Source organism: Martes martes (assembly GCF_963455335.1).
Source record: "Martes martes genome assembly, chromosome: 3".
Taxonomy (NCBI): domain Eukaryota; kingdom Metazoa; phylum Chordata; class Mammalia; order Carnivora; family Mustelidae; genus Martes; species Martes martes.
This window is the reverse complement of record NC_137890.1, coordinates 124,196,737-124,221,390: the sequence shown is the minus strand read 5'-3', so window position 1 is coordinate 124,221,390 and position 24,654 is coordinate 124,196,737. Positions and strand designations below refer to the sequence as shown.

Here is a 24,654-nt window from a genome sequence, read left to right as displayed (position 1 = left end):
TCGGTGAGTACATCATGAACTGACCTCGACCAGTTCTGCCTCAGCTCATTAAGGGTGAAATTTCACTGTCAGCCGCGTTTTTGAGGCCTTTCCAAGGTGCCCATTGACTCATGTAAGTCGGGGTCGCAAGAACGTTCAGTGCAGCCCTCACAGTGGGCGTCGCAAAGAAAATGGTCTCTGCATCCGGAAACGTGTGAGATGCCGAGAAGCCTAGAGGGCTTTTCTGCAACCTTTACGTACAAGAGAGAAAAGTGGGGTTTTATTCAGGCACGGGAAAGAAATGAATTCGTAAACGAATACCGAGAGGTCTACGTGGGGGAGGGAAAAAAAACGCCAGAAGAAAGAGAAAGGCCTTTTTCTCCGGTGACGAGCCGTCACAAGGCGTTCTCCAGACGTGGGCGCTCACCATTCGCTGAGTCCGAGCTGACGTCACCGCAGCAGCCCAGGCGCGAACGGCGGAAAGGGCGGCACCGCACTGGAAGTTGGCGAGGCGCGCGCGCTCCCGCGCCCTGGCCCGCCCCCGCTCCCTGCCATCCAACCCGCTCGTCTATTCTCTTTTCGCGCCCAGTTGGCCACGCCCCCTTCCCATATCGCCCCTCCCCCACCAGCACGGCGGCGCGCGGAAAGCGCGTCACGTGATGACTAGCCCCGCCTCTTCCTCTCGGTCCCATATTGAACTCGAGTTGGAAGAGGCGAGTCCGGTCTCAAAATGGAGGTAAAACCGCCGCCCGGTCGCCCCCAGCCCGACTCCGGCCGTCGCCGCCGCCGCCGGGGGGAGGAGGTATTAGGGGGAGAGCGGGGGGTTGATGGGTAGTGGCCGGCATGGGGGACCTAGCTCGGTGGGAGCGGGGAGGCCGGGTGGACCGGATCGGCCGTCCCGCGCTCTGCGTTGAGACGGGCGGTGGGGGGGAGGGGAGCGGGCCTCAGAGGCCGCCTTGGGGCCCCTCGCCTTCCTCGCCTTCTTCTTCGGCGGCACAAGTGGCCCTTCGGAGGCGCTGCGTGGTTGGGGAGATCTCCAGAGGGGACCCGGCCCGCCGGCCGCGCGGCCTCGGATTCGAGGCCGAGGGCGGCATGGCGGGCCCCGGCGGGAGCGGTTGGGAGGAGGTGGTGGGGGAGGGGAGGGGACGAGCAGTCACATCCGGGCGAGCGAGCAGGCGGGCGGCGGCCACATTGACATTGATCCGCTGCCGCGTTACGAAATGGCGCATTGGGCCGCAATGGCCGCCGCCTCGCTCCGCCGCCCGGAAAGAGAGCGCGGGATTGGAAGGAAGCGGGAGGAGGCGGCCCGGCAGAAAATGCCACAAATGGCTTCGGATCTTGCGGCCTACTGCTTTCGCTGAAGTTAATGCCGGCGCGTTTCTAGTCCTTGCAGATCTCTAAGGCGACGAGAATTTTAATTCTCCTGTTTTTTTTCTTCTCAGTACCCAGTTGACAGTACGAGATTTTTAAAAAAGTTTGCTGCCTTAAAATACTTCTGATTTGCTATTCTTGCTAAACTATTTAGAATTACACGTATCTTCGCGTCGTGTGGGTCGGCTCTGGTTGTAGTTTCTTGGATTTTTGTTTGAGAGGACTGCAACCACAGTTGAGTTTTTCATGTTAGAGATAATTTTATGTGGGTTATAATTGTTTTCTGTCGTCTCTGTGTTCTATCGATTAATTACAACTAACCAAGATTTAAAAAGATGAGACCAAGTGAATTGATGCTTTAGGCTATTAATCATTTAACATTTTTTTCTAGCATGTGACAGTCTTTTCATATTAAATGCCTTAACATCTCTACTTTGGAAGACACACGAAGACATTAGAATGTAAATGTGAGCCCCTTTATTTAAGGACTTTGGATGAACTATACTTAATGCATGCATTAAATGGCAGTTAATTTACTGAGGAGCTAATTCAGTTGCAAAACAATTCAGGCCATATCTTAATTTTTAAAAATCTGTTTCTCTTGTGCTCCATTATTGTCAAAAAGCATATACTATATTTAATATAAGTGCAGTTTGCCCTTTTTGTGACCGTATGTTTTTGAAATTTTTGCGTGTGATACAAGTGTAAATAGGTAACTTTACAGTATATAGCCTAAAACATATTGGTTACAGAAAGCTATCAAGATAACGGTTGGTGTCTTTTTGTAATTTTGGAGGGTGGGGGAAGAATGCTGGTTTAGCCTTGAATTGAGGAATACCTATTTTAACCTTGATACGCTTGAAAGTGATGGATGTTTAAAAAATTTGCCGCTCAGAACCTTTAAGTTATATAAGTTTTGTGGTTTAACATTAAATATTTGAAGTGTAGACTGATGAGGGAAGACATGAAAAATGGTATGGATAGAACACTACTTTTACAGCACTTTGTTTTCTTACTTAAAGAGCAGTTTGTCAGTAGCAACTTCTAAAATAATTTGTCCCCCGATACTTTAGTTGTAGTCTAAAGTTAAGGGACTTTTGATTGTGGAATTTTCTTGGACTTAAATGTAGTTGGAGTGATACTGGCATTTGTAAGGCTGTGTAGATTTTTTTTGGTATTTGGGTACCTTTCATCAGTTGGTGTGTGGTCTTACTCCAGTTTTTACTTGGACAGTGTTAATGGTACAGGAATCTGATACTGAGTTTATTAAATATTTGTAGCAGATTAAAGACTTGTGCATCTCAGCAATTCACCTGGTAAAGTAAATAATTAAAATGTATTTGTTTCCTCAGGGCCATGATCCAAAGGAACCAGAGCAGTTGAGAAAACTGTTTATTGGTGGTTTGAGCTTTGAAACTACAGATGATAGTTTAAGAGAACATTTTGAAAAATGGGGTACACTTACAGATTGTGTGGTGAGTTACTAAAGGAACAAAAAAAGGTTGTTAAGGGGTGTAGGACCTGTACAGATGTATTTCAGTACTTTAAAATTTTGTTTTATAGGTGATGAGAGACCCCCAAACAAAACGTTCCAGGGGTTTTGGTTTTGTGACTTACTCTTGTGTTGAAGAGGTGGATGCAGCAATGTGTGCCCGACCACACAAGGTTGATGGGCGTGTAGTGGAACCAAAGAGAGCTGTTTCTAGAGAGGTATTTTCATAATATTATGCTGTGTAATATGTGAGATAGTTGGAGAATTTGGTTTTTGACTAATTTTTTAATCTGTAGGATTCTGTAAAGCCTGGTGCCCATCTAACAGTGAAGAAAATTTTTGTTGGTGGTATTAAAGAAGATACAGAAGAGTATAATTTGAGAGACTACTTTGAAAAGTATGGCAAGATTGAAACCATAGAAGTTATGGAAGATAGGCAGAGTGGAAAAAAGAGAGGATTTGCTTTTGTAACTTTTGATGATCATGATACAGTTGATAAAATTGTTGGTAAGTAGAAACTTCCTGGAACTTGAATGAGAAAACAGAAAAGGTCCCTTTGTGCTATGTTAGATTTGCCAGATTGCGTTATCATTTTGTATTGCATTTAATAGCCTATAAAGCATATGGTTCAGTTTTCATAAATGACATTCTGGAACACTCCCTCGTTCTTGAAGTGCCTACTTTCTTGATATTTAATAAGTTATGTAGTGATGTCTTTTTCCAAACATCAAATAACTTCTGTTTGTTTGTTTGATTAAAAAAATTTTTAGTTCAGAAATACCACACTATTAATGGGCATAATTGTGAAGTGAAAAAGGCCCTTTCTAAACAAGAAATGCAGTCTGCTGGATCACAAAGAGGTGAGTAGTACAATATATACACATAGAATAGGTATGAGTGGCATTTGTAAGGTTTTTAAAGCTCTCCCTTTCCTTTGTTTAAAGGTCGTGGAGGTGGGTCTGGCAACTTCATGGGTCGTGGAGGAAACTTTGGAGGTGGTGGTAACTTTGGCCGTGGTGGAAACTTTGGTGGAAGAGGTAAGAGGGTGATCTAAGCTTGTGTCTACCTGAAGTTTATTGGTAAGTTGTATGTTTGTTTTTAATTTATACTTTGTTTTTTTTTTCAGGAGGCTATGGTGGTGGTGGTGGTGGCAGCAGAGGTAGTTACGGAGGAGGTGATGGTGGATATAATGGATTTGGAGGTGATGGTAAGTTTTTAATGGATATTTGATATTTTGATTTTGTTTCTATACTTCATGGAAAGTTACATATTTGTTTATATTTTTAATTTCAGTTATAATTTGCATGGCTTGACTACATTAAAGTAGATTTTTCTCCCTTAAACTTGTAACATTAGCTAGTTCCTTTTTGGCCAGTAGCATTTATTGTACTAGCATTTGAGCTGAATTGTGTCTTGGGAGATTGTTTACTATTTTCTATATTAGTGAACTTAAATTTTGAAAAACTAGAACTTTTTTTTTTTTTTTTAAGTGTGAAACTTAAGCTATTCATCTTAAACTCCGTCCTCACTAGGCCGTGCTGCTGCCGCTGTTGCTGCTGCTTTGGACTGCACAGGCAGGGGAGGTGGGGAAAGGCAGGAGGAGGAGGAGAAGCAGTTCCCCACTGAGCAGGGAGCCCATTGTAGGGCTCAGTCCCAGGACCTTGGGGTCATGACCTGAGTGGAAGGCAGCCACTTAACAGAGTCAGTCACCCAGGTGCTCCTAGCCCAGATTTTTGATGCTCTGTTAATGAGGTGTTAACTAGTCTTGAGTGTTAAATTAAGTCATTGGTTTATTTCCAAGTTGATCAATTGTAATATAAATTAGAGTTCATAGCTTGACTTCACACATTGATGTTTTTGTGTGACTTCCATTTTTCTTAAGGTGGCAACTATGGTGGTGGTCCTGGTTACAGTAGTAGAGGAGGCTATGGTGGTGGTGGACCAGGATATGGAAACCAAGGAGGTGGATATGGAGGTGGTGGTGGAGGATATGATGGTTACAATGAAGGAGGAAATTTTGGAGGTGGTAAGCTTTCACTTGTTTTAAATGTTCAAGATTGTTTATAGTTCATAACATATTTCAAAATGTGTTAAAATGCAATATTTGGTCAAATAGTAATACTAGAAAATATTAAAAAGAACGATTAAACTGAATTTTTTTGCTTTGCTGGCTGTTTAGCAAATTGGTAAAATATGAACGTACTTTTCATGTTCATATATTTTTATGTAATTTTTCAACATCTTTGCAATTTTTCAACATTTTTATGTAATTGAAATGGATATTTCTCAGTAATGTATTTATTGCTAGAATTTTGATTCTGGGCACTTTTAAATTGGACAAATGGCAACAGCAGATTGAATGTGCAGACACATTGAAATGAATAGAGTGTGGTATGGAGTTCAAGGGACAGAAGTACTTGGAATTTTAATGTCCTAGGTACATTTTAATTTTTAAAAATTTTTTTAAAGATTTTATTTATGTATTTGACAGACAGAGATCACAAGTAGGCAGAGAAGCAGGCAGAGAGAGGAAGGGAAGCAGGCTCCTTGCCAAGCAGAGAGCCCGATGTGGGGCTCGATCCCAGGACCCCGAGATCATGAGCTGAGCCAAAGGCAGAGGCTTTAACTCACTGAGCCACCTAGGTGTCCCCCTAGGTACATTTATCTTTAAGCTATATGCCCATCGTGGGGATTGAACTCATGACCCCCAAATCAAGAGTTGCATGCTCTACCCACTGAGTCAGCCAGGCACCCCTAGAAAAATTTTTTAATAGCCGATTTAGAATACCTTCTTTGTCACTGACCGAAAAGTTGTGCTAGTCCAAATTAAAGCAGATCAAGTATAGTTGATGATAGTGGTATGAAGGCAAGAATATGTGCTAGGGTGTTGGCATCTGATGTGGACGAAAGATGGCACCTATCTGTATACATGCTTTTCCTGGACCATCTTTGCTTTTTATATCCTCTCTTCCTACTTAATGCCTGAGGTCTGCTAGTGGCCCTCTTGTGGAGTTGGTACCTCTATATATGGTTTTCAAAGGGTCCCTTGTAATAGAGTGATGTCCTGATTGTGGAAAGATAATAATCAGTATATTAAAAAGAAGAAAATAATTGTGTAGGTTTACCACAATAAAACTTTTGTAATTTCAGGTAACTATGGTGGTGGTGGGAACTATAATGATTTTGGAAATTATAGTGGACAACAGCAATCAAATTATGGACCCATGAAGGGGGGCAGTTTCGGTGGAAGAAGCTCGGGCAGTCCCTATGGTGGTAAGTACTTTTCTTCCCCTCCCCACCCCCTACCCCTTTTGGTTAAAAATTTTCATAGATTTCTTAATTAAAAACTTAAAATATATATTTTTTAAAAACCTGTGTATTTCTAGGTGGTTATGGCTCTGGTGGTGGAAGTGGTGGATATGGTAGCAGAAGGTTCTAAAAAATTTTCAGAAGAAAAGGGTAGGTATCTTTAAAATTTTATCATGATGATAAAGAATATGTGGAACTGTTCACTGAGTGTAATAATTTTTTTATCCTGTATTATTCAACAGGCTACAGTTCTTAGCAGGAGAGAGAGCGAGGAGTTGTCAGGAAAGCTGCAGGTTACTTTGAGACAGTCGTCCCAAATGCATTAGAGGAACTGTAAAAATCTGCCACAGAAGGAACGATGATCCATAGTCAGAAAAGTTACTGCAGCTTAAACAGGAAACCCTTCTTGTTCAGGACTGTCATAGCCACAGTTTGCAAAAAGTGCAGCTATTGATTAATGCAATGTAGTGTCAATTAGATGTACATTCCTGAGGTCTTTTATCTGTTGTAGCTTTGTCTTTTTCTTTTTCTTTTCATTACATCAGGTATATTGCCCTGTAAATTGTGGTAGTGGTACCAGGAATAAAAAATTAAGGAATTTTTAACTTTTCAATATTTGTGTAGTTCAGTTTTTCTACATTTTAGTACAGAAACTTTAACAAAATGCAGTTTTGAAGGTGTTTCCTTGTGAGTTAACAAGTAAAGAAGATCATTGTTAATTACTATTTTGTATGAATTTTGCTAAAGTTAACTGTAAAGAAACACCTGCTGACTTGCAGTTTAAGGGGAATCTATTCTCCGCATTTCCAAACCATGAAATGAATGGGCTCTGACATGTGGAGAGAATAGATAATTTGTATGTTTGCAATGTGTGTTTTAGATAAATAGAATTGGGTATTTAAATTAGCATACTTGTGAATTTAATAGCATTAAGATTTACCTTCAAATGAAAAAAATCTCAAAATTCCTATTTGGTTTTTGTGCATTTTCTTTCAAAATGTAATCATATGATTTTAGTGTGTTAGTTTTGCTAAGAGTCCTAGCCATGTTTAGAACATCTCCATTCTACATTCACCTTGGTCACATGTGAACTGCCATAGTTTTATTTGGGTGTAAAGAATGTCTACTGCCCTTTGTTTAAATTCTGGAAAGGGGCAGTGGATGTTTTCCCTTTCACTTAAAAACCATTCTTAAAAACTTAAAAATACAGGACCACTAAGCGTGCTGTGTCTGAGCAAATTAGTGGCTACCATTTTTTTTTTCCTTCCCGTTTTCAAAGCACAAGAGGCCCATAAATCTTCGGTTATTTTCCTTGGTTTAATATATATATTTTTTTGATACAAGCTTTCAGAAGCAAGAGAATAAAAATCATGCATTGTTGAACCCTTAACTGGCTGGCATGCTTTCCTGTTTGTACCCTCTCTATTGGATAAAACCAAGGACAGTCTAGATAAAATCCTAAATGACTTCACTGCAGTAGAAGTGTAGCACAGTTGCTTAGTACAAGCTTCTCACTTTCCCACAGACCTGAATTCAAAGTTGAATAGTCTGAGTTCTTGATCACTTAAAATCCAAAAGAACACACTGTTATTCCATGTGTATGCTTGAACCTGAATCGTGTCGGTATGAGTTAACAGTTTGGTTTGGAAGACCTTGGTTGAGAAGAGTTTCAGATAAGGTCATATATAAACACCAATGTCTACTGTTTTGCGCCAGCTAGTGCTTACAATTTCATTCGAGCCCTAAGTTATGTGCTCTGCTGTTATCTTTCTTTGGCAGTTGAACGTTGAATTCAAGATTATTTTTGTTTTCAGAAGTACTAAGCAAAACAAGCAATAAAAAGGGGAATGGGGCGTGCTAGTGTTTGAATATGCTCTCTTGTTGCTCTAATTCTGTGCCTCTGTGCATTATTAATATTTGGATGCATGCAATGCCAGCATGGAAATCGGTCTTCACAGATACTGCAGTTTTCCAGAAAACACTCACAAACCAATAAATGTAACAGACAACATTCCATTTGTTAATGGACATATGTGAATAAGCAGCGTAGAAAATAGGCTAATATTAGAAAATGGTTAAGTCTTTAACAACTTCAAATGTGGTTATATAAATGGACACTGTCAATGTTCATAACTTAAACCTGGGTACCTGGTCAAAGTACTGCTTGGGAAACATTTTATTAAAATTGAGCTAAATTGTCTCAAGTTCTTTTATTCATATAATAAAGGTTGAAGGAATGGGGGAGATTAACATTTCCTGTTTCTATGTTTGTGAAATTGTTTGACACAACCTTGACAGTATCCTTTAATGGCATATGAGGTTAATTGTACTGTTAACAACCTTTTTATGTTCTGGAACTAGTTTAATAGTGAAAATATTTTCAGTAAGTTGATGTTTGCAACCTATAAGCAGGTGAAATCTGTGTATGTGACCTGTTTATAAGTTGTATTAGCTTAGTTCTTGTGAACAGTGTGGAAAAGTAAGCCATGAGGAGAGCGATTTAACCAGCTTTAAAGGACCTAAGGTGTGCATTTTAAGCACAGTCTGGATCAAAGGAGACTCACTAAGACAGGACTTCAGCAGCCTTTTGAGTATGGACAAGTCAGCATAAATAAAGAATGACAAGGCAGCAGCAAGAGCTTCAACTACAGAGAAGTGAAGGCATAAGATACTATGGTGATAGTGAGCAACTTTCCAAAAGCTAGTTAAATCTGCTTATTACAACTGAAATATCGAAGAAAGTCTAGCAGGAAGGAGCTCTTCGCCTATTGGAACATCAATGAGAGATAGTTGCCACAGTCACTAGGTCTAGCATTTAGACCTGCAAGGAAGGGCAATAAGCATTAGGTAAGGCTTGAATTTGAATTTTTTCACTAATTAAAGAGTAATTTTTTGTAAAGCAAGGTAAGAGTAATCTTTTTGATTTGCAGGTTGAATGAGAACCCTTCTTGCCTAAATGAGGAATGTCTTTCCTACCATCTTAAATACGAAGGTTTCTGGCTGGGTAAGGTTTGTAGCTCACAGTAAAAGCTGATGACACCATTTGTTTCCCTATAAATACATATTACACATTTTCAAACTGTTAGGTACACTGGCAAAATTATTCAGCTGATAACTTTGAGAACCACATCCAACACATTTTAAAACAGTTTTAGGCCCTGGCAACAACCATGAGTATCTTGAGTCAGATACGGCTCCATGTATATGATTCATTCTTGGTGTCTTTAGGATAAAGTTAGTTTTTGATAAGAGGAGTAAGGTAGTAAGCAGGACACTTGTAACAGAAGCATTAAGCTGCCAATCCTCATTCTATGAAAAACACCTTAGAATGAACTTCCAAAATTGCCAGATGATACAGATTGAAAAATGGTCTTCATTCAAGTGGCCTCAAATTTTCTTGCATGTAAATTGAGGGAATTACTTGAATAGGGTACATTTTTGGTTCTTTTTAACCAGTTAGCCAGAAGTAGTAGGGGCCTAATTATGCTATTCCCTTTTTAAAAGATTTCCCAAAGAACAGTTAAAATATTCCTCAGTTACTATTCGTATGAGTTGGTGATTATTCATAAGGGCTATTGCTGCCCCAAAAGGGCTTATTAAAAGTTGAGATCTGAGGGGTACCTGGCTGGCTCAGTTGGTAGAGTTGAGCATGCAGCTCTTGCTTGGGTTTATGAGTTCAAGCCCTGTTTTGGGCAAACACTTGGGCAGGTTTAAAGCAGTTTCTAAAATTATAAAGTTCATACATAGTAGATTTAGTTCGCCAGAGTTTATTCTCGGAAAATGACTGGTTGGCTCTTTTTCTGTACCTAAATCAGGATTGATATTTCTACACAGAAGTGTTGAAGAAGGTAATAGCATTTTGATGATAAATTACAACTAAGTGGTTGTAGTGTGAAATTAAGATAGGAAACATTTTTTAAAAAGGCCTTGTTCCTTCTTTACAGTCCATCTCATTTCTTACAAAATAAATTGATTTTATTTAAATGTAGTTCCATTGTCATTCCTGAAAATGTGCTTTTCAGTCATAGTACCAGTAAAAAAAAAAAAAAGTTCTAAGGAAGGGGAAATGGTTGAGGAAAACATTTCAATTGATCTTGTCAAGCCATCTCACATGTTACTGCTTCCCACGCAACATTTTTTCAAAAATAACAAACCTGATACACACTGAAATCTTGAAGAAAATTGGGTAATACAGATCATTTGTTAAGGATCTGAACAACTGAAATAAGCTTGTTTCTTAAGAGTTCCACTATGTAAGTTACAACTTGAAACATTTCTAGTTACGGACAGTCTCTCGAAGTTCCAGTAATTGATGTCACAAGTAGTTGAATGATTCGCAAGTTAATGCAGGGGTGATGTAAGGATTGTTAGCCTATACAATATTCAAGATTACTTTTAAATTTCAATGTTTTATCCTGATTTTTAAGACTTAAGAGGTGGTCTGTAATGGATTCAAATGTTTCATTTGTAGTATAATGAGATGTTTACAGAAAGATAACTTTTTCATTAAAATATTTTTAGAAATGTGTGTGTTGTTTTGTTGCTTCACAGTGTTGATGTGATTTAAACACTAGGTGAATATTACATTAGTAAAATAACAGGAAACTTGGAATGATCCTTTATATAGTGGTTAAAGAAAATGGATTCTATTCAGTGGAAAATAAATACATGACACTAGAAATACATGTTAGAAAAATAAACCAAAAGCGTATTACTCAAGGATATAAGTCTTGAATACCTAGGTGAGATGTTGGAGTGATGAGGAATCTGAACTTCTGGGGAAAAAATAAAAGGTTATGGATACTCGGGAAGAGAGATGGGGACAGGGTTTCAGATGTTGGATGAATTCCCCTCCCCACCCCTATCCAGGGCAGTGGATTGCTTGAGTCTACTGTTTTGTGATGGTGGACTGAGAGGAAAAAGCATGAAATTTTGTCAAGACTGCAGTGGTGTATTTTAATAAAGGTGATAAGAGCAAAGTGATCAATTGTTGTAGGGTTTTGAGAATTGTGACTTTTAGGAAAACTAGTACAAGTATTTAGATTCTTAGTGTTAATAACAGCATATTAGATACAGTTGAAGCTGAGGAATTTGAGCTGTTAGGATTGTAACACATTTTGATTACAATGCAATATATGCAGTGGTTTTGTATTTGCAGCTTTAAATACCTTATAATCCTGTTTTAATATTTGACTTCCAAAGTAACTCAGCAAGGGTGGATTTAATTTCTACCAAAATAAGTAAATTTGTCTTTCAGAATGAAAATGATAGGCAACAAAACATTGGAATCTTCCATGTATTCATAGACTAATTAAATCTTGGAGATGAGTGTTTTGCAAAAACTGGACCTATGTTATAGTTGATTTAAGTAGAAGGTACCAAGAATTGGGAAGGGGTTAAGATTGACAGGTAAAATATGCCATTTTGCTTAGATTTTTTTTCAAAGACCAGTAATGGCAGGTTGCATTGAACTGCTTTCCAAGCGATAAAGGTTAAGTGAATATCATACTGAAAGCTAGTTAGGAAATAGGAATTTGCCCAAGATACTCAACTTGAACAATTTATTGATAAATTTAGATAAAGTTAAGTACAAGTGTGTTGGCAGCTTTAGTTTAAGATATGAAATGGTTAAGTGTGACCTAATTCATTTATATAGCTATTACAATTGTTACAAGGTCCTATAATCACAAGGGCGAATCTTACGTTAAGTAGTTAACACTTGATGTTAAAATACATCGTTAGTCTGTGCATTGTTGGCAGAAATGTTGAATAAATTTTTGTTCTTCAAAATACTTAGGAAAAGAACTGACAGGTGCTCTATTTGGATTTAATCTCATTTGTCTCCTCGTACATCCTTAATAGGTTGGAAAATTCAGTTAGGTTTTTATTTCTTAGGATCAAGTTTAACAGTAAAATACTTTAATATAGAAGTGAGCTTTGGCAAGTTTACTTGGGTTTTTTTTTTTTTTTAATGCATACTACACTTAGGCAGTTAGGTGATGCCAACAGACCCCTAGGAATGGTGGTTTTATATACATTAAATATGTAGGGTTAAGCATTACATTGAAAATAGTAATCAAGGGACACCCAGGTAGCTCAGTTGGTTGGGCATCAAACTGATTGCAGCTCAGGTTGAGAGAGAAGCCCCATTGTTGGGCTCTACTGGACTCTGTGCTTGGCATGGAGCTTGTGTAAGATGCCTCCCCGCCCCCCCCAAATAGTAATCAAAATATACTAAGTTTAATTTAGTAGCATACGCTTCAAGTATTAAATGAGGCCAGTGGGTCTGACTTTGAACTTTGAGGTTGTGATACATAAATGGTATTCTGAAATAACAGGTATCTGGTAAGGATTTTTAATAACCGTTAAAGCACCAGTGTGATTTGTTCTCTCTAATATTGAAGGAAATGTTAAATTTCATTAAATGTCAGTAACTCAGTTCAAAATTCTCTGACATCCTATCCAGATTAGTAGCTGTTTTGACCTAATTTTTTTTTCATTTGTGAAATGGAGATTATACCTACCCTCTTTAAGCCTGGAAGGTTAAATCTGATAATGGGTTTCAAGAACTTAATCTGTTACCTGACCCATGGTCCCTAAAGATACTTTTGGTAATAATTATGGGTACTGTCTTAATATCTTCAAGCATAGTTAAAATTTTAATGGAAGACAAGGTTAATTATGCCAGTTTTTTTTTTGTTTTGTTTTGTTTTTTTTTTAAGATTTGAGAGCACCAGAAGTGGGGGGCATGAGTGGGGAGGAGAGGGAGAATCAGACTCCTCACTGAGCAAGGAGCCCAACTGTCCCAGCACACTGGGATCGTGACCCTAGTGGAAGACGGATGCTTGACCTTGACTGAGCCACCCAGGGGGGTCCCTGTTATATGCCAGTGTCTTAAAGAGGTTTTTTTCCTCCACATACAGTGAAAGTTTTTGAGATCTTTAAATTTTTCTCTAGCTCTCAAAAAGTATAAAATGCAACTGAAAATTGAACCTGTCCTGGTAAGTATTTTTAAAATAGGCATGAGAATTATTTTGCATATGTTTTCAGGCTGAAAAACAAGTATGATATGAGAAGTACAAGTTGAGCAGCCACTCCTTCCCTAAAAATCCTGGCCTTGAGAAATCTCAGCAAGAAGATGTTTCTTTCATAACAAATGCAGTATCTTTCAGCTAAGGTTTCTAAGAATGCTTGACCGTATGTCAGTGTAAAAGGCATAGGTGCAGATTTTAAAATGAGTCTAATATTTCAACAATTGGATTGCCAAACTTAATCAGAGGACACTAAAAGCTCTAACTCAAGTCCAGGTTGGCTTCATTTTGTCATGAGGTTAGGATTTGCTGTATTTAAAATCTGGGTTTCTAGCTCTGCATAGTATGTTTAGTACTTCAAAGTCAGTTTTTCAGGTACTGTAAAGAACTATGGTTACTTGAATGAATGAACTGCTCTCTGGCTAGAAGTCTGTTGAAGTCTGCCTGGCAGTGCTTTTCACCCCTGTTAAGTGCCAGCCTGTTCCAGGTGGGGCTGCTAGTTTTGGACTCATGCCACATCCCCAACACGCTCACACACCTATAATTTTGTCTAAGGGTGGGGCACTTTTGTCAAGATCCCGAGATTTATTTTTTTGAGTTCGGAAAAAAGCAAGGTCTCCAGGATCTCAACACTTCTACTTACAGAAGATACTTGACTGCAGGAGGAGGACCGGGGCAGAATCTGAATGAGTATTAAGATACACCCATTAGTTCTTGAATTCACTTTCAACCCTGAGCTTTGTCCTTTGAGTCATATTCTCTAACTTGCTAATCTGACTTCAGTTTCTTTCACTAGCAGCTAAAAGGCATCCTAGTAAGGCTAATAAGGAAAATGAGAAAACCCCCATTTGCAGAGTACTTAATGAGCTAGGCATAGTATTTTCTGTGTAGTAACTCAATACTTGCCCTACAGATGAGGAAGTGAGCCTATGCTTTGAGTTACTGGAGGTCATTCCAGGAAAATGGTGGCAGCAAGCTCAGCCAATCTGGCTTTAGGGCCTGTGGACCTCTGCACTGTATCACTCCTAACGGATTAATAGGATTCAGTGAATAATCCACATGTACTTAACTCTAAATGTACATAACTCTCAAAATGAATCTTGAGATTCAGTTTCCCCACTCCAAGAACGTAAGACAGATTACATGAAGAAATAGTGAATCAGTGCTGAGTGGTCTACTGGACAGCCTGCAGATAGTTTTGTGGGGCCTTAACTTTGTCTTATTTTTATGTTTAATCTCTCAGTATGTCCTAAAGTGAACGGACTTTCCCACCTAGACTTCCCTTCTAACCAGTCTTCATCTCGGGGCAACTCAGTTCTTAAAGATGTTCAGGTCCTTGCGTGCACCTTCACCCAACATCCATTCTATCAGAAAATTACTTACCTTTGAAACCTACTGAATCCAGTGCCTTCTCATTCCAGCTATCACCACCCTAGACCAAGACAAAACACTATCCCTCCCACGTGAGTTATTTCAGAGCTTCCCCACATTCATCTAACTGCTCCCATCTTAACCCTCTAGACTATTTTCAACACATAAGGCTAAGGAAACTTACACGTAACACCCATAGCTCCCCATTTTGTAAAACCCAAAGCCGTCATGAAGGTGTTAGGGGTTCTGTGCCACATTACACTCTACCTGCCCTCTTTCTTCCCCCTCCATTTTCAGCCATGTAGTCCCTTTTCTGTCTCAAATAGGCTTCAGAGCCTTTGGACTTTGGTGTCTTGTCTGCAGTCCTTTTTTAAGCTAATAGAATGGGTCTCCCTCACCTTCAGATGTTGCCATCTCAGTAAGGCTTTTCTTCTTTGCAACCGTATTTATTCTAGCATGGGGACAGAGGGAGAGGGAGAGAGAATCATAGGCGGGCACGGGGCTTGATCTCATGACCCTAAGATCATGACCTGAGTCGAAATGCTATCAAGACACCAATTAACTGAGCCATCCTAATGCCCCTCCAACCCTATTTTAAATCGCAATGCTTCCTTTCTACTGGCCTTCCCAATCCTGGCATGTGTAAAGTTTGCTCTCTTCAAAAGCGGATTTTGGGGCACCTGGGTGGCTCAGTCATTAAGTGTCTGCCTTCGGCTCAAGTCATGATCTCAGGGTCCTGGGACTAAGCCCCACATCAGGTTCCTTGCCCAGCAGGGAGCCTGCTTCTCTCTCTCCCACTCCCTCAGCTTGTGTTCCCTCTCACTGTGTGTCTCTGTCAAATAAATAAAAATAAAATCTTAAAAAAAAACCCAGGGATTTCCACCGTGTCCTCTGTATTTTAAAAAATATCTAGCACGTGGTAGGCAAACAATGCACTGGTGTGAATAAACACAATGTTTTCATGTCAACATATAGTATTTTCCTTGGTTGAGAGGTACTTGCTATTGAAGAGAGAAAGTATCTTCTTGATAATACTTTTTAATCTCTGGAACCAGAAGTTTAGTATAAAATGCTTGTCATATTTTTAGTGACTGGAAACATTTTGAAAATGCAGAATGCCTGAATATGTGTGTTACTGTTATGGAAAATAACTATAAATAAATGCAAATGAATTCCAAAGAACTTAACAGTAATATTCCTTTATTAGTACCAGCTTTTCAACTAAATTGGTTTTTGCCAGAGCTAAACAATTTAATATAAAAAAATGCCTTTTTTGGTTCATACAGTATTTATTAAAAAAAGTACATAGTGGTTAGTTTTACAACAATTTGCTTTTAGCCAGATATCATATAAATCTATGAACGTAACAAATTAGATAAGAACAGTATAAATAAGAAGTTTTTGTAGTATTTACACTTATACAGAAACTAGCCCAAATGGTGTTCTAAGAAATTAAGTTTGCAGTTAAAGTGAAACTACTGATTCAGCATACTGATGAATTATTTTAATGCTTTTTAAAGTCTGTATTATTTTCTATACTAGTTTTGACTACAATTTTGCATAGAATGACTTATAGAGTATATTTTTGCATTTCACATCACAGTAGGAGCTTTTAGTATAACAGTACAAAAACAAAACCAAAAAACCCCCAAAACAACCCACTAGCTCAGAAAAGGTCAGATCTTCCCAAATCTAGTTTTTCTTCATATCTGGCTTCTTACTTTTGGGCACAAGGAATACATTGCCGTCTCTTGTCTGCTGCAGGGAATACTCACTAGGAGAGTAAGGTTTTCCATCTTCATCACGGAGCATGCTGAACACTTCGAGATACAAGGTGCTGAGTTGTTTTTTCAGTAGATGGAGGCTTTTGTCATTCTCCCCTTTTTCTTTGAGCAATTTTTCTTTTTCATCTTTTAAATGATCCAAATCTTGTTCCAGTTCCACTATATTTTCCAGTTTTCTTTTTCTGCAATTCTGAGCAGCCACTTTATTCTTACCCCTCCTGCGTATATCTCGAATTAATGCCAACTGAGCCTCATTGAACTGCTCCTTGGACATCATTTCATTGAAGTCATCAACAGGGAGGTTAATAATTTTTTCAACAGGGAATGGGATATGGAGAGCTTTTGCCCTTAGCTCATCTCTTGTGAGATGAGCCTCTAAGCGGCTCGAATGTTTGTCTTTTGTGAATGGGGTTTTCCGATGACCAGGGCTTATAGGCAATTCCTTCTTTGGCATGTTTTCGCACTGGGTATCACGTGTAGGAGCGCCGTGCCCTGGAGATGGTGACAGGGGTTGGGCTGTATCTCCAGCAGACTGTACTGGTTGTGTTTTAGGACCATTCTGTTTAACACTTCCAGGAGCACTATCTATCTCTTCCATTTCCGAATCACTGAAGCCAAGTGGTGTGTCTCCATAGACCGAAGATTCCACCGAGTGTTCTGGTGATGCCATGCCAGGACTTGTGTTGAGTGAAATGCCAGAGTCAGAATCATTGAATTCTGTGCTTTCAGGCTGGTTCTGACTGAAGGCTTTACAGAGTGATAGATCAGAAACATCAATTGGCCCATTAAGAAGTTCAGAGAGTGACTGGCTTAACGTAGCAGAGGAGGGCACGCTGTTGCTACTATTGGGTTCTGCTATGAAAGCAGAATAAAATTCATCACCAAAATCTGTGTTTATTGTGGCATCTGAATTTAATGAGTTCACGGTCAACTGGCTGGAATCTTCTGTGGAGAGGATGCTGCTGAAGGAATCCTCGAAAGCACTGAGAAAATGTGGACTACAGTTACCTACTTCTTTTTCCAGCGAGGGCACTGATGAGTAGAAATGGTAACTGTTGTTAATTTCTGTCATTTTGGTTTCTGGACTTGGAACCGTGCTAGTCTCAACCAGTTTGTCATTTTGAATATTAAGACACTGTGTGGAAAAGAAATGTTTACTAAATGTAAATCAGGTTAAATATTTTAATAGCTGATAATCTATATCTCATGGCAAATATTTATTATTTATTTATTTTTTAAAGGATTTTATTCTTAAGTAATCTCTACCCCCAATATCAGGCTTGAACGCATAACCCCATGATCCAAGATTCACACGCTCCAGTGATGAGCCATCTAGGTGCCCCTAATGGCAAATTTTTTTTTTTTAAGATTTTATTTATTTATTTGACAGATCACAAGTAGGCAGAGAGGCAGGCAGAGAGAGAGAGGAGGAAGCAGGCTCCCCGCTGAGCAGAGAGCCCGATGCGGGGCTCGATCCCAGGACCCTGAGATCATGACCTGAGCCGAAGGCAGAGGCCTTAACCCACTGAGCCACCCAGGCGCCCCATGGCAAATATTTTTAATAGTGGATAATCTGCATCTGATGGTAAACTCTCTCCCCACCCCCATTCTTTCCAGGCTCTTCTGTAATTCAGATAATTCCCATTTCTGACAAATACTTATGTCTAAGCATACGTATTATTTTCAAAGTTCCTAGATCAGACTTCTGGCCTACAAAGACCCGATCTTTCTTCAAGACATCCAGTCCACTTAATCAAAGTGCACGAAAGTGAGCACGGACAGCCCTCGTGACTAAATTTATTTAAGTAACCTCTACACCCAGTGAGGGGCTCAGACTCCCAACCCCGAAAGAGTCACATGCTCTACCAACTGGGCGGCCCTCTCACGACGGATTGAAAAGCCCCCTCCAATCCTTCCACTAAGTCGGTGACACGTAAATAACTGCAGTAATTAGTTTAAAGGCACTGAATATGAGAGTGTCTTTGGCGTTTACTGATAGTAGATCTTAGTTACCTGCAATTCTGGAATGGATAATAGCTCCTCCCAAACTTGCTCAATGTCCTGCTGCATATTGTCTAGATCAGCAATGACTGACTGAACGAGGAGAGTCTGGGGTGACTGAGCCTGATTAGGAGCAACGAAGACTGGAGTCTCCATTTGGCTGGGAATATCAGGAACAAGTGACTGAAACGCAGCTGAAGAAACCTAAAATTGACCAAGCATGTATCTATGTGAGTCTGCGGGCAACACTGAAGAAGAACACTCCCAGACCCCATCACAACACCTTACGCTGGACCTGGCTAACAGTTCTATACTTCTCTAGTTAGAACCACTTATGACCCCTATTTCTACATAACGAAAACACATCTTTTCTCCCCTGCCCAACTGACTCCAGATGGACTCATTTACTAGTTTAACTGTTTTATGCTATGCATTCAAAGGTAAATTTCAAAATAATAATTTTGAAGTTTTAACTTGTATCTCTTGGTAAAAATACCTAGTATAGGGCTTCAATCACACACACACTATTTAAACTATTAACTGAGCAAGTCTTGGTTTATTACCCGGTTTGCTTTTTACACACCAAAATTTATTTCTAAGTACCTATAACCAATGGATTATTTGTTTCCATGGTTATGCAGATCCATGCTTCTGGGTATACAGGGGCAAGTGGTTTTGGTTTGGTATTGTGTAGGGTTTTGGTTTTTTTTTTTTTTTAATTGTGAAGTTAACTGTAGGCTAAGGTTTCTTCAACAAAATTTCCTCCTAAAATATTTTTTTTAATGGAGACACACTTATAGGACATATTAAATGTAGTTGGGGAGCTTCAGTGTTAGCCAAATGCTGTACCTCATTGTCATCGACAAACGGGAATGTCTCTGCCAAAAGCTGCATGCAGTCATCAAAGTACAAAGCATCTGGTTTGGGAATGTCGGCAACCTAGATAAAAGGGAAGGACATCAAAGAAGAAAAAGACTGCTCAGTGTCAGACAATGTTTATAATATAGTTAACCAAACACTTATCTTCTTTCAAAAATCAGTTTAGTATAGAGCACAGAATCAAACCAACAAGACCATCTGGGTTCCAATCTTGGCTTCCCCAATTTCTTGAGTGCTCTGAGCGTCAACTGCTCATCTATAAACAAAACGCTAGCAATCTGTACTACTAGTTTTACTGCTGCTAGATCCTCACGTTCTGTTCCCACAGCTTACAAAAGTGCTGTCAATGTAACGTACACCCTCGCACTCCTTACAACTCTGTGAGGGCAGTCAGGTGTTGAACTCGTCAGGAGGCTGAAGTTGGGAAGCTGACTTGATTTGGTCATGAAGACAGTAAAAAAGGCAAAGCTGGAATACAAATCCAGACGTTTTAACTCTTGGGCCAGTATCTCTTCCTTAAACCCTGACACCTTCCCAAGAACTGAGTTTTTTGTACCTGGGAGTAGTTGGCAGAGCTGCTGGTTTCTGATGGGATGTGCTGGGCTGGCTGAATTGGGAGGAATTCACCTGTTTCTTCATCTAGTTGTAACTGAGCAAAAAAGGCTTTCTCTTGCTCCTTTTGGAGTTGTTCTTGTCTTTCCTTTTCAAGTTTTTTCTGTTTTTCCAGCTCATGCTCCTTCCGTCGTTGACTAAAGTCAAATACTTCTCGACTTACCCCAAGATCTATATCTTGCCTCCAAAGTATGTCAATCAAATCCATGTCCTGTGTTAAAAAAAAGGAAAGAGACCACGGTTAAGATGGTTTTTACAATGGCAGGTACCATATAATCTACATTATGCCATTGTTGATGGGGGTAGGGGGATGACCATCTGAATGGGAACACAGATCCAATGTTCTGGAAGGGCACAGTTAATTCCATTCAATGAATCTATTCATTAAAAGAAACAACAACCTACAAACACAGCCATCCATTCTAACCACTTATTACTTGATTATTAACGACTGGATGATGGCAGAGGTCACCGAAGAGCAAAGTAACATGCTGCACATTAAAGTTCTTGAATTAAAAAAAAATCCCACACTTGTTTAATGGAATACAGAAATTACAGCCAGGACTCCAAGTCACTGGTTTCTTACGAGAAATGGAATTTGGAAAACATGCTCAAATATGTGGAATTTTTTCTAAACCCATTTTACAGCTGGGGGGAAGGTGGGGAACGGGACCCATGTTAAATGTCAATCTAGTGGCTGTGAAATTTCACCTTCTTTTGGTATTTCCTACATGAAGTTATTTCCCCCATCATTTCTTGCTATTTTTGTCCCTGTGACTCATTTATTAAAACAATTTCCTCTTGACTTGTTTTAGCTCCTGAGGCGTGAACAAATTAGTAAAGAAAAGTCCTAGCTAATGGTGATCTTGTGACCCATGGGTGAAGCAAGAGGCTGCCTTGAGAAAGAGGTAGTGCTCACAGTTTCGCTTCTGAGAAATCACAAGCAGCCCTCTTAAGAAAATAACACAAAATGAAAAACAAAAAAACATGGCTCCAGGGAAGGATGGAGTTACCAAAAGTTTTAAGATATGGGGAGAATCTTACAATGAGGGATGGTTATTTTGATTTCTGTAACAAAGCTAGGCCTTGGTTCCACATCCAGACTTTCCTAACCACATGTTAAAAGCAGTTTTCTTATTTATACCTTTCGTTTTGGGAAAGTCTACATAGGTAGGAAATTTAAATCACTCTCCATTGAAGAAACTCATCTATACTGAAAATAATATAATGAGATAGAGACCAGAAAAATCAAGACATGGGGGAAGGGAGTTGGGGCCCAAAGGCAGGGTAGACACAGCGTGCACAGCCAGCACCGGCATTTTCGGTCCTGGTGATGGCGGGCCGCACTAGGTTGCCCTGTGTGTCTAGACTCTACTGTTTTCAGCCTCCAAGGACAAAAATAACATGGTTATTGCTTCACTGAGCAGTCAGGCTATTTTTACCTGACAAAGGAGGAGCAGGCCACCCAGCCTAAATGCAGCACAGCGACATGGAAAGCAGAGGCCATCGCTACAGCCTTGGTGGGAGAATCCTGAACACCACGAAACCCTGCTCCTGGGGTTTATCATCCTTCTAGCCTCGAGCAGGGTTAAAAAATGTCCCCCACACACGGCAGGTACAGTTAGAACAGCTGTAGCTCTTCAGAACTACAGCCAACGTCTGTCAAAGGCTTTCTACATGTCAAGCATCATTTGAAGTACTCTACATACAAACAGATTCACAAGACAACCACATGCAGACAACATTCTTATTTTACAGATGAAAATACCGAGGTTTAGAACAAAGGGAGACTGCTAGAAAGTGTACAGGGATATGTGCTGGGCAGCGCCAAACTTGGACTTGTGCTGTCTTAAACCACAGGTTACACTAAAAAGTATAAAATCTGATCATTGACCAGTGGGCAGGATATAAAATCCACTGTCATACACACTTTAACACTTTAACATCTTGGTGGTGTGAAAAAGTGGCCAGTTTACAGAAGGCTGGATTGAGCACATCCCCTCAAGTCATCTTCCTGGCCATGACAAGAACCCAGCAACCACAGAGCATTTATTCATACGTGGCTATCTCCTCAGGCAGCTCCCCACAAACAGTAAGCATGAAAATAATTTCCAGGTTAAAAATGATGGGTCTCCATTTTAATAGACATGTTTTATCCAAAGGCAGAGAGAAAGCTACTTTAAAATTCTGATCTCGGGGCGCCTGGGTGGCTCAGTGGGGTAAGCCTCTGCCTTCGGCTCTGGTCATGATCTTAGGGTCCTGGGATCGAGCCCTGCATTAGGCTCTCTGCTCAGCAGGGAGCCTGCTTCCCCCTCTCTCTCTACCTGCCGCTCTGCCTACTTTCGCACCCTCTCTCTCTCTGTCAAATAAATAAATAAAATCTTTAAAAAAAAACAAAAAAAAAAACCTTTAAAATTCTGATCTGGTTAGGTCGTAGCTTCTCAATAAGTTCAGACCCAGCCGAGTATCCCATCCAGCTGGGAGAACTGGACTAAGGCACCAAGCTACTAAGGTCTTCAGACTATTCACATACACTAAAAGCCAACGCTGAAAATTAAAAGAATGCATGATCCCACAGTCTCAGCTGAACTCCAGTCCCTCTCAAAAACGGATGCGGAGAGTGTGCTGAGCTCTTCAGCGCAAAAGAAGAGAAATGCACACACGTGTCCCTGCAGCTGGGGTCACTCTGGCGCATCCCTCCCTCACTTCCCCAGAATGCCCAGGTGGGGGCTTTTCCATGTCAAGCAATCCCAGGATCAAAAGAAACACCCAGTTCTAATTTGTTCCTGAAAGAAGTGAAAGGACACTGAAGCAGTTTATGCTGCAAATACCTGCTCACAAACCAGGCTATTCCAGAGTATTCCCAAAACCCAGCTCTATGGGCTGAAAGAAAATTTCTACTGTAATTTACTCGAAAATTATCAGTGGCGGTCACACCAAGAGTTGATACAACTCTATTCCTTCCTTTCCTTCTCCAGATGAGCTATCTTGAGTGGGTTCAGATGGTTTAGCTCCATGTTCACGACCTAATTGTTCTATCCCACCCCTATCCGCAGATGGTGGTGGATCAAGTGAGACGTGAAAGAAATCGCTCTATACATGTAAAGTCGATGCGAATGTTGCTGTGCACGCTGGCAGCGATGGTTCTAGTACTCGCTGTCATCGGAGCAAGATCGAACTCGAGGCAAATGGATGATCAGGAAGCTGTGGGCCTAAGTGTAGTAGGAGCCTGTGACAATCTTCAGCGACGAAGCTACTTGGTTCCTCCTCAGGGAGGGTCTGAAACGGACTCATGGGCTTGTGCAACATGCACTGAAAACAAAAACACATAACACACACTTCTGTGTTTATTTTCATGTACACACCCACCCACACCCATTCAACTGTCGTTCAACTCCTGACAGGACTACCCTTCAATGCACAGCTCGACTGATTCAATTTTTAAACGTTTCCCTAACATGCTCAGAAAAGGACACCTTGACGGATCTTTATCAACACACAGGAAAAACAGATCACGAAGCATCACCTGGCCCAGCTCTTGAATATCCTGTTCTCGGATCTGAAACAATGCAGGGCCGGGGGAGGCAGAACGGCCCCGAGCATACTGCCTCCACCAGGAATGCACCAAAAGAGGTTTCAAGTGACAACATCTACTTGTTCTTAATGCAGACTGGGCAGCTTTCAGTGAGATCACAGCGGGCCCAAAACAGGTTTCAAAGTGTCCTCAAAGGGTTTTTCCTCTGTGTTTTAAAGTTTATTTTGATATAGTGTTTATTGTTGCTATGAAAAGTCTCTAAAAGAAACCTTCTGCTTAAAAATAAAAGCAAGGGTAGTCTTAACCACCTCGAATTCCTTAAAGCAGATGTTCTGATCAAATTTATAATGAAGCAACAATGGGTTTCCTGTCCTGGCCTTCATGTATTATCCTCTGTGTTACTCACATTTCCACATCATTTTCAAAAGAACACGCCTTCGGGGATTTGATATTGTTTGAAATCCTCAAAGCTCTATGTTGAAAATGAGAACTGTGTCCACCCAAGACTTGCCGCTGGGGAGCCACATGGCCTCAGGACTGTTCTGTGCTACCCTCACAGGCAGGGAGCACTTCCTGCAAGGAGCCCCATGACTGGGCACATGACTTCTTCCACAAATGACCCATCCCGGCCACACTCGACACTCGTGCTGCATCTCAGAGGAAGGCGTCTGGGCGGAGCCCATCAACAAACAAGAACAGGACACCAGAGAGTGGGGAAGGGAAATGCCTAAGGAAAAGCTAAAACTGCTCTAAAGGCACATAAATCCCAGGCCCTGAGAAAGAAGAGCTTCTTATCCCCTCCCAAGCCCCTGAAGAGGAAGGCCACCATGCTAAATGGCAGCTCAGTAGAGTTTGGGGAAGGAGTGGAAAGCAGGGGGACAGTTCCCGCAGCATTCCAACAGGTGTTCCTTAGGACTAGGGAAAGAGCTGGCTGTGAGCCTTCACATGCCATATGGAGCCGCTCAGCATCTTGAATTTTTTTGTTGTTGTCCTTTAGTGATTCCTGAGTGTGTTGCAAATTATGCTGCTAGCTTGGCTTACACAAAAGATGACAATTTAATAAGAAACATAAATGTTTGACAATTCGCATTAAATCACCATCTGGTCCAAAGGAATTCTTCATATTTAAAATGTATATATCATCATTTGCCATCTGTGTAATCTATTACACGTTTTATGGGGAATCTGAAGTTGGATTATTAACTCATACCACTTCAAAACAAACATCTCTCTTCCAGGATAAAGAAAGGAGAAAGGCCTTGAACAAGTCAGCATTTTTCATATTCAGAT

General features: G+C 40.3%; 2 protein-coding genes across 11 annotated transcripts in view; one reads left to right on the top strand and one right to left on the bottom strand.

The window, feature by feature from the left end:
• The first annotated feature begins 617 nt into the window (after window positions 1-617).
• Window positions 618-10,679, top strand: HNRNPA3 (heterogeneous nuclear ribonucleoprotein A3). Of its 6 annotated transcripts, none has more exons than XM_080798848.1 (11): window positions 618-781; window positions 2,703-2,825; window positions 2,914-3,060; window positions 3,139-3,349; window positions 3,613-3,702; window positions 3,787-3,879; window positions 3,969-4,049; window positions 4,725-4,865; window positions 5,993-6,115; window positions 6,229-6,301; window positions 6,394-6,764. In XM_080798848.1, the coding sequence occupies exons 1-10, from the start codon at window positions 710-712 to the stop codon at window positions 6,279-6,281; spliced, it is 1,134 nt and encodes a 377-aa protein (XP_080654974.1). In that variant the 5' UTR covers window positions 618-709; the 3' UTR covers window positions 6,282-6,301; window positions 6,394-6,764. The 6 variants fall into 6 exon arrangements, with proteins under 6 accessions (XP_080654974.1, XP_080654973.1, XP_080654976.1 ...); XM_080798847.1 differs by lacking the exon at window positions 6,394-6,764 and adding an exon at window positions 9,082-10,679 and having other exon boundaries at window positions 651-781; window positions 4,725-4,868; XM_080798850.1 differs by having other exon boundaries at window positions 654-715; window positions 4,725-4,868.
• A 5,057-nt stretch (window positions 10,680-15,736) lies between these two features.
• NFE2L2 (NFE2 like bZIP transcription factor 2) overlaps window positions 15,737-24,654 on the bottom strand; it is a 44,896-nt gene continuing 35,978 nt past the window's right edge. For all 5 annotated transcript variants that reach the window (XM_080798843.1, XM_080798842.1, XM_080798845.1 and 2 more), the window contains 4 exons: window positions 19,774-20,040; window positions 19,188-19,277; window positions 18,351-18,542; window positions 15,737-17,472 (listed from right to left, as the gene is read on the bottom strand). In XM_080798843.1, coding sequence (XP_080654969.1) covers window positions 16,246-17,472; window positions 18,351-18,542; window positions 19,188-19,277; window positions 19,774-20,040 — 1,776 coding nt within the window. In that variant the 3' untranslated portion in view covers window positions 15,737-16,245. The remainder of the gene's footprint in view (window positions 17,473-18,350; window positions 18,543-19,187; window positions 19,278-19,773; window positions 20,041-24,654) is intronic.

Bases quoted from the DNA above. Each gene is read 5' to 3' on its own strand.
- HNRNPA3 (XM_080798847.1), top strand. From the start codon at position 710: ATGGAGGTAAAACCGCCGCCCGGTCGCCCCCAGCCCGACTCCGGCCGT. The intron at 782-2,702 runs GTATTAGGGGGA...TTGTTTCCTCAG, and splicing joins GCCGCCGCCGGGGGGAGGAG to GGCCATGATCCAAAGGAACC. The intron at 3,061-3,138 runs GTATTTTCATAA...TTTAATCTGTAG, and splicing joins AGAGAGCTGTTTCTAGAGAG to GATTCTGTAAAGCCTGGTGC.